This window comes from Anopheles aquasalis, chromosome 2, assembly GCF_943734665.1.
Source record: "Anopheles aquasalis chromosome 2, idAnoAquaMG_Q_19, whole genome shotgun sequence".
NCBI lineage: Eukaryota > Metazoa > Arthropoda > Insecta > Diptera > Culicidae > Anopheles > Anopheles aquasalis.
The window spans coordinates 57134236-57150646 of NC_064877.1; the positions used below are offsets into that span (position 1 = coordinate 57134236).

Below are 16411 nucleotides of genomic sequence, written 5' to 3' on the forward strand. Positions count from 1 at the left end.
ATGTCGCTGGTTTGCGCGGATGGCAAATTTTTGGGAGGGCCAGGATTTCGTCTATCAAATCATCGCTAAATTTATGTCCATTTTGTGTCCAGTTTCTAAATCGGGTTTTCGATGGAGCATGTGTGGTGATTGAATTAGTGCTGAATTAGAAGCATATAAATAGATGTAATGTCACAGAAATTGAATCAGCATAATTGTGTTGCTCTATTAACGTATGTGATAGACATAAATGGGCGATTTATGAATTACTCAATTAATTTTTGCTGTCTTTCTGCCTAGTAAATTCAGGTCTGGACTTTACATCATTATCGATGCTTTCTCCTTCAATTTAGAGCACCTTAATCGCATTTTTTTATAATTTTAGCTTAGAATCTCTGAGAATGACAATTGAGTTGAGCTTAAAACGTTTGTTAATAAACAATTCAACTCTCAATAGCAATTATACATTCGTTTAACACAAAATCTCTATTTTATGGCGCCTCCATCGTGGTTACCGTGGTATGTCTGAAACATATTACCATCCGTCGGTTTTTTTTTGGTTTCTACCCCCACTCTAACTCACGTTCTTCATATGTTTGCTGCATGTCTTTAAAATGATTAATTGAAACATAAAATATTATGTGCACTCATTTTCAAAGCGACAATGTAAATTAGTACGTTTAGGCGGGATTATCATATGGCTGTGTTGAATAGAGTCATTTTCGAGCATTTTTTGCAACGAAAGATTTACGATAAAGGCATATTAAATTTTGCGTCTTTTTGACAAGTCATTTTTTTCCAAAAATCTTAAAATGTCTATTCTTCCGTATATAATTTTTGTAGCTGTACAATTTAAATTGCTACTCATTTGGAAATATATAATATGTCTGTAATGATTTGGTGAATAATTATTTGCACAAAACATCATATTTTTTTTTAAATAAAATTCAATTAAAAAAGAAATTAGCAAAAAGTTTCTTTAGTGGATTAGATATCATTGCTACAGATTGATTTTGCTAAGCTGAAATGGAGCTAAGCTCCATTCTATACTCGATCACTTCGATAGAATTCGATCTACCACCACGCCCTACGCGAGGTATCGCGATACATACAATGTCGTTTCGAAGGGAACTGCCACAACCGGATTTGCCGCTAAATTATTCAGTTGAAGTTGGACCGCTTTGTCGACTACTTGTCTAAGCGAACGTAGTCATTTACGCTTGAACGATCGATCGTGCCGCAGATTCCGTTCCTTAGCAATCCGTTGCCAACTGGAAAGTAACCGTTGAAAACCAATCGATCGAGTATATCGATCCGACAACATTAATCAATTTCAACCGCGCTGCCAACATTCGTTTGTTCCTATATCCTGTAAAGCACATCTAGCGGCTGCTGGAGGCATTGCAGCGGAGAAGGTGAGAACGGATGGGAAACGGAGTTAGATTTTGCACACTCTCTAGTCCCCAACAATGGGTGGCTCTGGTCACAGTAAACCCACGAGTCGTGAGTGGCAACAATAGGAATGCATAATGCAAGAGCAGGAAGCTGGGAGTCGAAATGTTCCATAGAGATCAGCAAAACAAAAACATCAGCTGTTCTAACCCACTAGCTTCCTGCGTATGCCCACAGCGCATGTATAAGTACAATTGTCCACTGGCTGCAGTTGGGTGGGCGATTTGAAATTTAAATTTTAAAATGACCAACTAAAACCCGTTCGGATAGTACAGTGTCAACGGTCTGTGCGTCGATTCGGCGGTATTGCCTGCTCGCCAGTGTTAGTGTCACCTCAGGGATTGAATTAGCGTAACGCTACTGCCACCGAGATTTACGAGCCAGATTAAGGCACACATGCGAGACCAACGGTCAAAGCTTCTTCTCTTTTTCCTCTTTTGTTCAAAGTTTGAAACGCACCCACCCGGGGGTGGCCCATACGTACTACAGACGTACTTCACTCGATCGTCACACGTCAGAAGTGATTACCGCCACTGCATCTCGTGCACGACACTCGTGAATAGACATTTACGTCGCCCCAAGTCGCCATAGAATTTAGACTAGCGGGTGGTCTTGGCTATGGCATCATCGTACACCGCGGGACACGAAATGTATGCAGATTGTGCTTTATTATCTTCCGGATTGTGTAACGGCAAAACACGTGCATCTACGCCCGCAGGGAGCTATCTGTCCAAGCGAATTGAACCAGATTCCGGTAAATGTGCGAAATTGCCTTACGTACGAGCAACGAGCATAACGAGCGAGTCGGCGGCAATCAGCATTAACAACGATAGCGGACGTGCTCCTCTGTAGAAGCTGCAGCTGAAGAAGCGCAAACTCTCAAGACGGATTCACGGTATCCCCGGTAAAGGACAAGCTTGTAAGTCAAATCCATTGTCCCGAAGGTCTGCAGAGACTCTTAATACTGTACTAAACCATCGGCGATTGGCTGGATGTGGAAGACAACAAACAAATATAACAAAGTCCAGTCTATTGCCGAAAATTGTGAGGATCATCAGATCAACCGGCTTGTCAGATCAACGGAGTCGCTCCCCCCCGCTCCAACCTACGGAGCCATTCGAATGAATATGGCCTTTCCAGATTGGCGTACTTATGGTCAATTGGTGGCAACACATTTCGCCTTCACGTGTATCCTGGTACCGCTACGGTAATGTGGTAGCACCATGGCACGATGTAGCATGTTCGCCTCTTGGCTCATCTAGCATATTTTTAGATGCTGCCTTGTGGCCACTGTGCCTTCAGATTATGATTGCAAATTGGTGCTCCATTCCTCCGGCTCCATTCTCGAACAATCGCTACAAGCTCCAGGGCATGCAGTGTCCAAGAGAAAGCCATTTTCCAAACCCCGAAATTTTGAGTCCACGAATGAGCATGAAATGATTTGGCCGCTCAACATAACTCCTCGTTGTCGGTGCGCACATTCAAATGAGAAACCAAATAAGCTTAAAATCGAGACCACGTGCCACGCGGCAAACTTGCCACTGGATGACCTATTAAGGCGTGGGTCGTAAAAATGAAAACCTGAAAACGCCACGGTGCGGCTGGATGAGCACTTTTTTTAATTACCCACCGCATGATGTCACTAGAGCTTTAATGATGATCGACAATTACACAAAGCCGTGCCACCGTTTGTCGGTGCCCCCCGCTGCGAATCACACGCGACCGGAATTTGAAATGCAAATTCGGAACCAGCACCAGCGGCGGCCACTGGCTTTCTGAACGTCCTCTAGAAGCCTATCTCCGGTGATGGATATCTGTGTGGCGTCTGTTTGGTTCGAATGTCCTCGGTGTGGCGTGTCACGCGTCACGTTGATATCCGTGACCATCACCAGGAGGACTCTCCGGACCAGCGATCGTCGTTTGTCCATTACCTTCACGAATGAGCCGAAAGGTGATCAGGTTTACGGTGTGCGTGGCGTGGTGGCCGTAGATTGAGCGATCCCACCAAGGCCGCGCACGGTTGCGAGTGAGGTGTAAGTTGAATTGAATGATTTGATTACGTTCGGCCCGGCTCGGGGGTTACCGAAAGACCGGTTCCAGCCCACAACAGCCTTGATCCTAATTTGAAAACCGAGTCTTTCGAAGCAAGATGCCTTCAACTTGATCCTCGATTGCTCGACGGTTAGAGAAGACACTCGAGACACATCAAGGATGCAATCATCTTCACCGCTGGAGAATTCTGCAGGAAGCACGTCCTAAAGGGGCCGTGGGCCCTGAAGTGAAGGGAGCCCTGATGATGGATCAACTTAATTCAGTAATGTCACGGTCAAGAAGAGATCATATCTGTGCGGATATAAAGTGTAAAATATCATGTCTCTTCATTTTATGAAGCGTTTCAGTAGCTTAAGAGTATCTCATATTGGTCTATGATCGCTAAGAACCACTCATTGTAATCCATAGCTGTAATGAGTATAATTAGTATAAGTTGAACAAATTAAATGAAAAAGTGGCATTTTCCGGATTAGACCTGTCTTTTCTGTCATTAACATTGTATACTAATTAAACAATAAATTGATAATTGATCCAAGCAACCAAGAAACCCCCCTCCAGAATGGCAAGTACCTTTTTGATTAAAAACATCACGCCACCCTCACCTTCCCGCAAAGGAGGAATTTGCTTCCGTACATCGCACTCATCACCAGTTATCTCTCGCGAGAAGTAAAGTGAAAGGGGTTCGAGAACGCAACCGACCTAATTAAGCCAAAGTGTGTGGAAGCTTGACCAAAACACTTGTCCACCTCCACTGTGTCGCTCCTATCAAGCCCACCTGTCAACGACAACGCCTACAACGGTCCACCGAGTGGCCGCTAGCACATCTTATCATTCGCCAGCGTGGAGCGCATCGTCAGCAACACAACGATACCACCTGCCCTGCTGCGCGATGAAATGATGTGCCTTCCAAATATGAAACGCAAATTTTTGGCGCTCAAATGCCGATCTTCAATCGTGCATCTCGTTCTTCGTCTGGTCTGCTGCAGATCGCCGTTCGTCGTTCTCCGTTGCGCTCACTCTCGCGTCCAAAACCCGGTGATCCGGTTTGTGGACCCGCCACTGGCCACCACTAGCGCCATCCCTTTCGCTCGCCAATTCAGGTGACAAGTGGCGGCGGTGGTGCCGATGTTGGTGGCGTTAGTAGTGGTAGCGAGCGAGGGCCCCGTATCGTGGTTGCAGCGACAACGATGACGGCGACGGTGGCGGTGGACCAGCAGCAGCGTCAGTCTGGTGTGTCTACTAGCAGCCGGGTGTCGTGAGCTCGGCTTCAGTTAAGCTTCTTCCGCCGGACCGATCAGCCGCATTTTGAGCCGCGGCCAGGGCACCAGTAGCAACAGTAACAAGAGCATCCGTCCTTCGCGGGCATCCAACCGTGCACCACTCAACGTTACACCCTCTCGCACTCTCTGCAAGACACCGGCTTAGGAATAGGAAGGGATCGGCGGTAGTAGTCGCACAACCGACGCACAGTGGAGGACAATAGACGGCGCGTGATCTTGGCTCGATCGACGCCAGCAACAGCCACAAGCTCAGCAACCGTGCCAACACGTCAACTAACTGCCCTAAACGAAAGGCTCTATTCACGGCCGGCTCGTATCCTGGCTCGTAGTGCACCGTGAGTCTATTTTGAGCCACGCGACTAAATTTTGAGTTCTGTCCGTTCTACCGGTCCGTGTCCGCTTCCGTGGCTCGTGAGTGCGTCGTCGTCAGTGTCAATGTCGGTGTCGGCAACTAAACACTGAGGACTACCGTTGCCATCTAGTACCGTGTCATCGAAGAGACGAGACCGTCACGCTTCGAACGTGATACAGCTCGTGAGCGCATTTTTTAGTTACGATTGTTTAAATCAAATATTTATCACCTCAAGACGGCGCACCGTAAACGAGACGGAGCGACAGAGAGAGACTACACCGCGGACCGTGGCGGATGCTACCGCCGGCTCTCGACGACACGTCCCACGATCACCCGGAGTGTAAAAAGTGATCACTGCGGGCCACTCATCGTAACGTTGTGCTTTGAAGTGTATCGAATATTTTATCAAAGTGCTTTAGTCGGTGTGCGTGTGCTAGCTGCTGGTGGGAAAGCGCTTGTTTGTGACGAGGCGAGCAGTAGCTTGGCAGGCAGCTGGCGAACGGCAAGAAGTAGGCTCCGGCTGAAGAATTCTATTTTTTGTGTGTTTTTTGTTCGAAAAAAAGACTCTGTTTTATCAAACGAACGATTGTGTCCGTATAGAAAGGAAAGTTTTGAAGAAGTGAAGGATTGATAGGTGCCACCATCATCATCACCACCACTAGGAACTGCGGAAGGAATTGACATTCGCATCAAGCTGCACTCCCAACTCCAACAAGGTAAGCAAAGCATGCTATGATCTAGTGTTGATTCACTTCATGATTTTTCAGTACGACGGTTGTTGGGTTACGTAAAGGCAGGGCCAGGAAACCAATCTTCTTCACCATCTCAGTAGCCGGTGTCTGAGGAAAACCACAACAATAGCGCTTGTCAGTGCCGAATAGAGAGGATAAGGGAGAGAAGGAGCACTTAGTGGTCTGGCGTGTGTGGCGTGAGCTTCCGTAACACCGAGGACGCTGACGCACAAATCTCGCGCTCCGTGACAGCGTGGTGCGTCGGAAGAATGTCGGAAAAGTTGACGCACTCCCCGAAGACGCATCGCGAGGAAGGTGAAAACCATGTTTTTGATGACCTTTTCTGTCAACAGAGCGGACGGATTTGCGATGCATATTTTGAACCGCGTTTGTTGCGGTTGCATGTCCCTCCCCCTCTCTGCGCCGACTGACTGTCTGGCGGAAGGAAGTGCTTCCGAGCAATTGCTTCGAGATTAGCAATCTAGTAAACGGCCTCTCCACCGCTTGGCGGAGTGTTGTCAACAGATAGTAGGCAGAGGCAATAGCAGCAGCAGCCAGTGAAGTAGTTTTCCGTCATAAACAATTGGCAGATTGATGGCAGAGTAGGCGAATGGGGCGATGAGGTGTTGGTGACGAGACAAGCGGTGATACTGTTGCTACCGAGCAGATCGCACAAATATTTGATCTGCGAACCGTTTCTTGCATTCCGGAGCCGCGCAGTGAAGCAGTATTTGCACAACCCATTTGTTCGACAGTCCCGAGACACGACAGAGATGTCGATAGCGTCACGCTTGGCACGCGGGGCCTTGACACTGTCTAGCTCGCCGCAAACGAACCGGACACCGGTAGGTGGTGGCTGGAGAAATTAAAATATTTTTGGAAAACATTCATTTTATAAATAGATTGGCATCGTTCGCCGTCTAGCGGGTGCTAAGTAACACGATCAATAGCGGCGTTCGTTTCGCCTTAACACTTTGGGTAAATGGATAAAATCAATAGACATTCCTTGGGATGAGGGATCGGAAGCGGCGATGGGGTGCATAAATCACTTCTGTTTCTTACGCTGACTGGCGCCTTTCAGTCGCTAGTGAGTCGTAAAGTGAACTGGTTTATTTGGCCAATGCTGTTACACCCAAAAACGGGTGGCGGCAAGGTTCGCCGACTTGCGTCTCTCGTGCCATTTCACCGTTCGTGATCTTGCTCCCTCTTGCTGATGATGATGATGAGCGCCAATTGGGGAAGTAAAATTATTTATAAACTGTACAAAAAACCCCTTGCACCACGACTAAACCATAAGCTACCTCAGCTCAGTAGGTCCTTTGGCAGCCGCACAGTCATCTGACGCAAATATAGGAATAACATATTTGTCTGCCAAAAGAAGGGGAAGCCAGCAGCCGGGGACTCGCGATCGACGCCCGATGAAAGATAAGGAAGATGACGAAGAAGCAGAAACACAAAGTGAGAGGAAGAGGGAAGGAAGGAAACAAAATGATCGAAACAACAAACCACCCTCTCCCCCGCGAAGAAGACATCGACGAGATCGACGAAAGACGCGAATCTGAACTCCAGATCCAACGCTCGGACCGGTTACGGGCTGGGTGCGATTTGTTTTGTTTCTTCTCGCCGATCACTCTCGATCCGATCGGGCGTCTGGCTGATCATCAAACCTGGGCCTGGCCCCCGGGGAGGACAGGCTGGTTTGGAGAAGGAATGAAAGTCGGCTGTTTACTTTGACAGTTATGGAAGACCTTGTCAAGCGTGTGCGCCATGCAAATATGGGTTCGATACGGAAAGCTTTCGTTCCGTCATCACCTGTGGAGGGGCGAAGAGTGGGAATTCCAATCCACCCGGGGGAATCCCCTACCAACACTCCAACCTACCCGAGCTTCTTCGTGGTGCGTGTTATGTGCGTGATCAGCTTCTGCAATACGAGAGCGTTTAATGTGACCGACCCGGTCCGGCCCGGTGACGACGAGTTTAGCCGCCAAGGTTCACCAAGCTCACCTCAAGCCATTCGCTGCGGTTGTCGCGATCTGTTCAACTGCCGGGTATCGCTTGAAATAGTTCCCATTTTAGGAATGTTTATAATTAACTTGACCGTTCAACGGGCTGTTGTCGGCGCGACGCGTGCCAAGCGCAACAACGAATGAGATGAATTCTGCGGGATTACCATCATTGGGCAACGGTCCATCGAACGAACGAACGGTCAACTCTTCGTATCAGGTGGTTCGGTGGTCAGAACACCAAGAAGGAATGGGCGGGAAGGCGAGACATGCAGGAGTATTTCTTGTTTATCACCAAGAGCGAACGAGATGATTGATTAGGCATATGATTCGCGCTTGAGTAGCCTCTGAAGAAGTGTATGTGCTTGTCTTGTGTGTCTTGCGATCTTTAAGATTAAACAAACAAACAAAACCCACACAGGCAGACACTCGCGACCGCTAAGAGCATTAGCAGGAAGATGCGGAGTCAAAACATTGGCCAGCACGCACGGAGCATGATGTCATTGTTTTGGAGATACTCCTACAAGAACCGGTATGGCTGGTTCCCGCGGAAAACCGAAAACATCAATCGAGAACTCGAATGAGCACGGTGAAAGGGGGCAGAAAACCCGTCCACAAGCGGTGGGATTTACCAGGACAAGGTCGACTTTGGCCACGCCACGCCACGACGTTAGATGCCGCGACGAGCCACGAGGCACTTTGGCAAAGCTGCCCTGTGGCAGGTCACGTCCGCGGCTCTTACGGTGGTAGTGGGTCACGACCACGCGCGCCTACCCATTGCTTGTTGGCGTTAGCGGAACGGACACACTCCCCAGGTCTGGCATTAATGGCGTGGCACGCCAACGGTTTGCCAAACCTTTTTTTTGGGGAATTTTTTTTATTCAAAAAGCGCACGAAAAGCACCAAATGTCACCGAATGCAGATTCCGATTTGGCACGGCACGGTTTTGGTCGACATATTTTAATAAAATTTATATTTTATGCCCCACTGACGGCAACGTTTGGCCACAGTTTGAAGTCATTAAAAAGCGCGCGCAGTTTAATGATTTCGTTGTGCAATGCTTGTGGCCACCTTTCGACCAAGTAGAGGTCCAAGGATTGATCCGCACAACGCCATTGCAAGAAAACCAATAAACCTGTATAAGATACTGTCTGCCAGTCGACTGCATGTCCAGCGTCCACCACCATCGCAAGACTCGATGGAACGGAAACACCCTTCAATGATTACTGGCGGCAATAAGCGAGCGTGGTGTGAGGATATTGATTAACTCTCTTTCATTTGCCGAATATTGAATCAAGTCGATTATACCTCGCAATGTCGGGAAAATACCGTACCGATCAGGTTCCAACTTTGGCTTCGACATTACCAGCATCCCTTTGCACTAGAGTGCTTATTAGCGTTAATTGAGCGTTCGCTGTGGTTGGCCACTCCTTGTACGATCAACAGGTTTCGATGGTGGGTTTTTTGTGTAGTTTAAGATGTTCCCGTAGGGTTGGAAGAGAGGTTATTGATAAAACAAGCACGGTGAATATCAGGGGCTTCGTAGGTATTCAATTCAACTTTGTGAAGACTCCAATTCATCAGATTGTACATTACCTTGTGCCAATGTTAATATCAAGGTTCAAGGTAATAGGTACATGACTATCACGCTGATGATGATTTGTTTCTGTTGTTCAATATTGCACAAATATCAATACCACGATCGCCGATCAGTGCAATTTACTTTCACTAGTGACGCAGCAAACAAAACTTTTCATCGACATCGTGCGACATTCGTCGAGAGAATACAAATGGAGCTCGCGGTCCACATCCTTTCACAACGTTCGCTCACAGTCAGATGCTTCCTTTGCATCGCAAATGGGTTTATGCTGTCGAACAGGGGTCCGGTTTTTTGCGCATTCAGGAAGTGTCAACCTCGAACCGGTACTGGTACGGTATCTTTGGCAGAACACCACACTCCAGACGCAGACCCCGGGGATCTGGCTATCCTTGAGCTTTCGAGGAATTGCTCTTCCCATAGACGGGCTGAAGAAGTGTGAACCTTCTCAAGAACCAAAAGTTCCAGACTGTTCCTTGCCAGTCAACACATACAGACGCAGCATCTTCAGAAGCAACGCACGCGTACCTCATCAATCTGAGAGTGAACAAGGCGGGACTGAGAGCAATCTTACTGGACGGACAAATTATGTGCACGTGAAGACAGTTTTATGCACAGCACACGTCGATCGTACGATCTACGAGCGTAAAATATGGCCCGGCCTCAACACAACGAAGACACTCCGTTGCCACTTCCTGCTTGGAAAAAGCGGACAGCGCAGGGTGTGAGATTTCTAGATCAAGCTAGATTGGTGACGCTTTTAAGCGTAATAAATGAACATCAATGGATAACTGTTTTACACCAAAAAGATACTAAGGTTGATTAATGCAAAAAGATCGATCGAATTTATCGACCATCGAATCGAATGTCGAATATTTTTCAAAAATCTTCTTTCCAAAAATTTCATAGCCTACCTCATGCAGTCGGCAGTGTGCAGCGACAGTTTGCAATTTCTTGCTGCGTCTTGCTTCTCTCGAAACTACCCCGGGGCAGTACGCAAATGATGCCAATTTTGGCTGATATCTTGATCACGGTGCTCACAGTGGAACACGGTGCCACTGACGGTGGTGGTGTCTCTGTGGCCATTGCGACAACCCATTTTCCCACACACAAGAACATCGCCGGAGATCATCATCACCACCACCGTCATCATCATCATCATCATCGTCATAATGATCATCGGAAGGAGAGTGGAAAAAAATGAGAACACCAAAAGTGCGACAAGATAAGTGCCAACGAAATTACTCGCCAAAAAAAGGGAAAAATAGAGAGAGCAAGAGCAGCCGTGAATGGCATGGAAGGGGAAAACATCGCCTGACCAGCCGGCAGAAGTTTGGGTCTTATGTAGATGATATGGCCAAGGCCCCTTGTTCGATGCTGTCTCGAAAACCGAACCGTCCTAGGGTTCAATTTATGGTTGTGGTGATAGAGCATGGGACTTTCGGTGACTGGTCAATAACAGAAGACTGCTGGTCGCTGTCGCTAGTGGTAGGAGAAGATTATCTGAAAATGGCGATCGTAAAGCCGTAAACCAGTTTGCAGATTTTTTTCCACTTCTACTTTATCACCCGACAAAGGACAAACAATCGTTTTCGTTTCTTGTTTCGGGCTCTGTCTCTTCTGCATCTATTACGACTGATTTAACTTTCATTCGTGCGTTTTTGGTCTGGACTTTCCCAATTCTCATCCCCTTCCAGGACCTCAGGGGGTCAAATAACTCCTTAATTCTGGCAGAGAATCAGATAGATCGTGCAGATTCCTAATGCCAGTCCGCGCAGACACAATAAATCTTCCGTGACTGATCGCGTCACTTTCCGCCTCCACTTCCGTCGACACGATCTTGACACTCATAGCGGAATGTCCGATTCATCAAAATGTCGCCAAAAAACGCGCGCGAATGACGCAGCACGCGGTGCGACCACACAAAGTGTAGCATAACTTTGCCACAACACACCTGACCGGTGCACGCCGTCGCCAGATCGCTGACACGGTTCGCTACGCGAGCTGCGATCCGGTTTGAACCGGTTTTTCGGTTCGCTTATGCATATTCATGAGGGTTGCCGTGCCCTGGGGGCGTTTAGCGATCGTGCCGAAACCGAAATGTGCGTCCGGGCGTCATGCCACAGCCTACAGAGAACTTCCGTTGATGTTTTGCGATCGATTTGCTTTGGCAAACTGTGTGTAGCTTCAAAACCAAGACTTTAGAGTCGTTGGGCAACATGCAACATTCGACGTTCTGCTGCATGATCCTGCTCTAGGTCCTGCGATCGTGTTGTGCCCGATTTGCACGATTTGACGAAGACAAAGTAGCGCAGTGTGATGACAAAGCCGTCCGGTAAGCCCAAAAACGGCGAAACCCCCTCCACGCCATCGGCTAACGGACGCTAATTAACTGACCGCTGCTGGGGACTAGGCCAACCGGCACCGCGGTGCAGTGGCAGAGCTTTCGTTCGTTTGCCTTGAACCGAATTGGCGGCTACTTGCGAATGATTATTAGTCATGACGACTGGCCGCGTTGCACGCCGACGACGACGACGACGACGACGGAGATCTGTACGGAATCTCCCCGTTTTCTGGTGCTGGTGACCGGCCGGTGGTGGTGGTGGTGGTCTGCGGGCAAAAAGTGCGAAACATGCGAAATGTGCATGCACCTCTAAAACCACAAAATTTGTCGCCATTTGCTGAGGGGTTGACACACTCCACTGTTACATTGTGGGACAGTGTTTGCCGTTCGGTTGAAAACTTGGCACAAAATTTGCTTACGCACCATGCAGTAGCGACGGATGCAATCACGCTTGTCTTGACAAGGTACATAGGACAGTGGACCACAAGATGAGGATTGAGGCTTGAATACCTCGGGGAGGGGAAGTCGTTTACCAGGTGGTGAGCATGAGTTCTGTCTGAGTTGTTGGTTAAATATAAAATGTAAACGTTATCTTTTTAATGGTTATAACCAAGCTCTACTTTTGATTATTCATGAATCGTGTTCAGAATGTGATTATACCAAACAAACAATGACTAAGAACAGACTTTATATTATGAAAATAAATTAGTAATATTATCCAGACTGAATACTATATTATCGATCAAACAAAGACCCCTTTTTTATTTCTCTTATGTGAGTTGCAAGTTACAAATCATCCAAATAAAATAGAATGTGTTTTGAATTATTAAATTTCTTGTATGATTAAAAAACGAATACATAAAGTTGGTAATTTATCGGATCACGCGTAGCAGCTACGAGATTGCTGAATTAGAATTATTAAAATTCAAATCACTCCAACTCCTCCTCGTTGTGCTGTGTTTGCTTTCAGCTAAGTGGTTACGCGTGGTGCTTGCCCCTGATCACAAACCCATTCCAAAGGAAACCATTAACCATTTAGAATCATCAACTTGACCCGATGCTCGATGAGATCAGTTGATCGAGTTCTGCCCTTTGCTTTACGATGCAAACAGATACTGATACGATTTACCCACAACTGAACTGAACGTTAAATCCAGCAATAATGATTTTATGTTAATAGTTCCACCCCCGGGGAGGGGCTTATGGTCCCACAACTTACCAATCTGATTAACCGCTTATTCCGAATATCACTCGTTACGACTGCTGCCGGCAACTGGGCGTCTAACCGTTTTTATGTCTCATCATGCACTGGTCCCCAGACTCCAGACTCCCATAGCCATAAATTATCCTTTAAATCTTTCCTTTTTTAAATTTGCCGAGTATTTTTTTATCGCTTTATTGTAATTTACCACCCCTTCCCCGGATAATAGGTACTACTTATCAGTCTACTGTTTCGCAAGCTCCCGTTCCCAGTTGTGGCACTTGAACCACTTACGCGGCGACACTTGGCAGGGCCGGGTGCGTTTTGTGGACACAGCCGGTGTTGTTGGAGATACTTGGCCCCCATTGTATGCCTGTGAGCGTTGCAAGGGTACATGCAATGGAATGTATTTCAGGTTCAACACACCCGTCCTATCAGGCCCGTGTACTTCTGTTCGAGTGGCAGATCATCGGCTGAAGCCGGAATATTTGAGACATTCTAAACTGCATTGCACAGCGAAATGGAAATGTAAATTCTGATTCCATTCTTATGCTAAAACATTCCTCGCAGATGAGGAGGATGCACGCAATTTGTCGGATGACCTGGAATCGGTGTGCATCTGCCTCGTGTATCTCGTGTGTCTACAATCATGTAGTTGGATCTCGCGTGTAATTTAAATCTAATTTGTAGTCCAAATCAGCTGTACAGCTCGGCTTTGCTCGCCCTTGAACTACCTGAGGCGATACGAAGTACGTGCGGTCATTGTGCACGTCGCCCAAGGTCAATGTCAATTGTCCGACCGATGCAGCGACAATTAAATGGTTTGTGGCATTTGAACCACTTCCGTTTTCAGATCATAACGAAGCTCATGCTGAGCAGCTGTTACCGGATTGCTGCTGCATCCGTACGCCTGCGCACAAGACGCTGACATTATTCAATTGATGCGCGGTTTGTGGCCGCGCGTGCACAACTGAGCGTTGACGCCCCGGTGTCTAGTGGCCAAACACCGAAGTGTCGCCGGATATTCGAATGACGACTGATTTCTCTGTTGACTCTCACGCACCCTTTCGTTCGCTCGTTCGTATTGAGTGATTATGGAATTATGGGGACAGCTTTATTCGAATTAACCTCGCCCTTTACAACGATTGGAAACCATTTTCAAGGCCACCGTGGTCGGAAGCAGCTGGTGGTGGTCCCCGTGATGGCCACGTGCCAGTCTAACCGGCCACGAACAAAACCCGAATCCACACGCGGGGGGCGCTGGCTTTGCGAATTTCCAACGAGCTCCATCCAGCTGGTTGCTGGTCAGTGATATCAGCGAAGGGCTGATGCGAACCGGTTCCGTGGGACACTGGCGATCCGGTTCGATCGATCGTCGTTAACGATCAAAACCCGGACATATCGCAGTGCCGCAGTCCTAGACCAAGGCACGGACTTCGTAGACCTGGTGGGCGCACCGTATTTACATACAGCTTTGGCCACCGGAAAACCGGTTGCCGGCTGATTGTCGGATTGACGTCGTGGACGCCCCGCTGCGAACGATAGATCATAGAACGAGAGCAGCACGAATTCAAAGTCATTGTTCGCGTTTGGATTTGGTTCTAGCGGCATCTCGCTCACCTTCAGATGAGGAGAGGCATGGTGTGTATGGTGGGGTGTGTGATGGGAGTCGGGGAGGTTGTGGAACAATGGAATTTACCATGATTTTAGGGTGATCTGCTGGAGAGCCGGCAGCAGCTGTTGATGGAGGCGCCAGCCACTGCCGCTGTTGTTGTTTCCTTCTATCTGATGACAACTACCATTCCGATGATGATGCAAGATAAACGGCGAACGATAATGATGATGATAATGATGGTAAACAAATGATTTAAATAATTGGTTTATCATTTGTCGTTCATTGTTGTGCCCCAGGAAGGTTATGCTGATAGTGCTACTATTGTGGCTTGATGACTTCATTTTCGAGTTGTTTTCAAACATCTGACCGTGTAACATGTCAATTAGAGTGTAAATAAATGTGAAAATGGACCAATTTCATTCATTCTGATATACTTGTTTTGGCAAACTAAACATTGATGATTTCATACGTTAATTCGAGCGAAAAGATACTTTTTTCTGCTTAATTTTAGTAGCAAAGTTATCATGAAAAACCAATAGCACCAAATTGGAGATGTAAAAATTCATATTATTTTGTTAGATGATAAGATTCTCCAGATAGTTTCATAAAGTTGGTTTTCATCCTTTAAGGTTTATGGAAAAAATTAAAATGGCAAATGAAACCTTTTTGCGATTTACAAATATGAACGATACATAATTATCTAAATAAGGAGTAACAGTTTCTATAAAAACGTATCTGCCAGCGATGAAAATAAATCGTAGCTTAGTGATCAACACATTAAAATGATCGGTCCAGTGGATTTTATTAAATAAAAAGATCGATTTTGAGAGCTTTGCTTCATAGTAACGTGATGTACCTATCCCTTTATGACACTCGGTTTTGTAAAACGTTTTATCTCAGTTCGTTTTGTTTTAAAATATTCCACAATCACAGGTGCAGTATTAAAAAAATATTCATGCCATCTATTTTTTATTTTAAATACCCTTCTTTAGTGTTATGCTACAGTAGACCTTTTTTACATACTCTCCAAAGCAGCTTTATCTGCTAGCAGCTGCAATTGGCATAAACTGTGAGCGAATTGACACCACAAATGTGTCACAAACAGCGCAAATATCGGAGAAAGAATTGTGATGATGAGCAACCAAATTAGACACAAATTCAACGCTGACCTATACCGATTCTTACCTGCAGAGCGCCCTGCGGACAACGCACACATTCGCCGCAGCGATTCACACTTGCAGTAATAAAGATAACCGTGGCTTTATTGTCTTCATATAAATCCTTCCGATTGTTGTACTGCACCTTTGCATTGCCATCCATAAACTTTAACGAGGGCTTCTGGGCCAGCGACGGTCGTTCGCTCGAAGCTCACAGAAGCAAATCTTGAAAACGTTTCAACACAACGTGTTTTGCGCTGCTTGCCAAATGTGCGACCACCGGACGGATTGTCTTTTACGGGGCCGTGCATGCTGTTTGACTATCCTGCGAACGTCACAGCAATTGTGCCTATCATCAATATCGGTAACACCACAATTCCACTGGCAAGCACACCAGACACCTGCTCATTATCCCTTTCGATTGCTAATAATTAGAGCTTGTATCGACCCAGGCGACAATACTAATTATTGTTTTTTTCTTTTGTTTTATCTTGCACTCCAACAACGACTACTTCTCGACAGCTCCACAATGACGGCAGATAAAGGCCACACCAATACTGGGTTCGTCGGGGACGAGGGTATCAATGGGTAAGTCCAAAACGGGTCAAAGGGGATTCCCAGCATTCTGCCTTACGCAATCGATCCTGA

At 46.9% G+C, this 16411-nt stretch overlaps 1 protein-coding gene across 1 annotated transcript in view; it reads left to right on the forward strand.

Moving 5' to 3' along the window:
* The first annotated feature begins 4749 nt into the window (after positions 1-4749).
* Positions 4750-16411, forward strand: part of LOC126571775 (proton-coupled amino acid transporter-like protein CG1139) — a 14080-nt gene continuing 2418 nt past the window's right edge. Inside the window, exons 1-2 of the mRNA XM_050230573.1 lie at positions 4750-5831; positions 16286-16351. Coding sequence (XP_050086530.1) covers positions 16293-16351 — 59 coding nt within the window. The 5' untranslated portion in view covers positions 4750-5831; positions 16286-16292. The remainder of the gene's footprint in view (positions 5832-16285; positions 16352-16411) is intronic.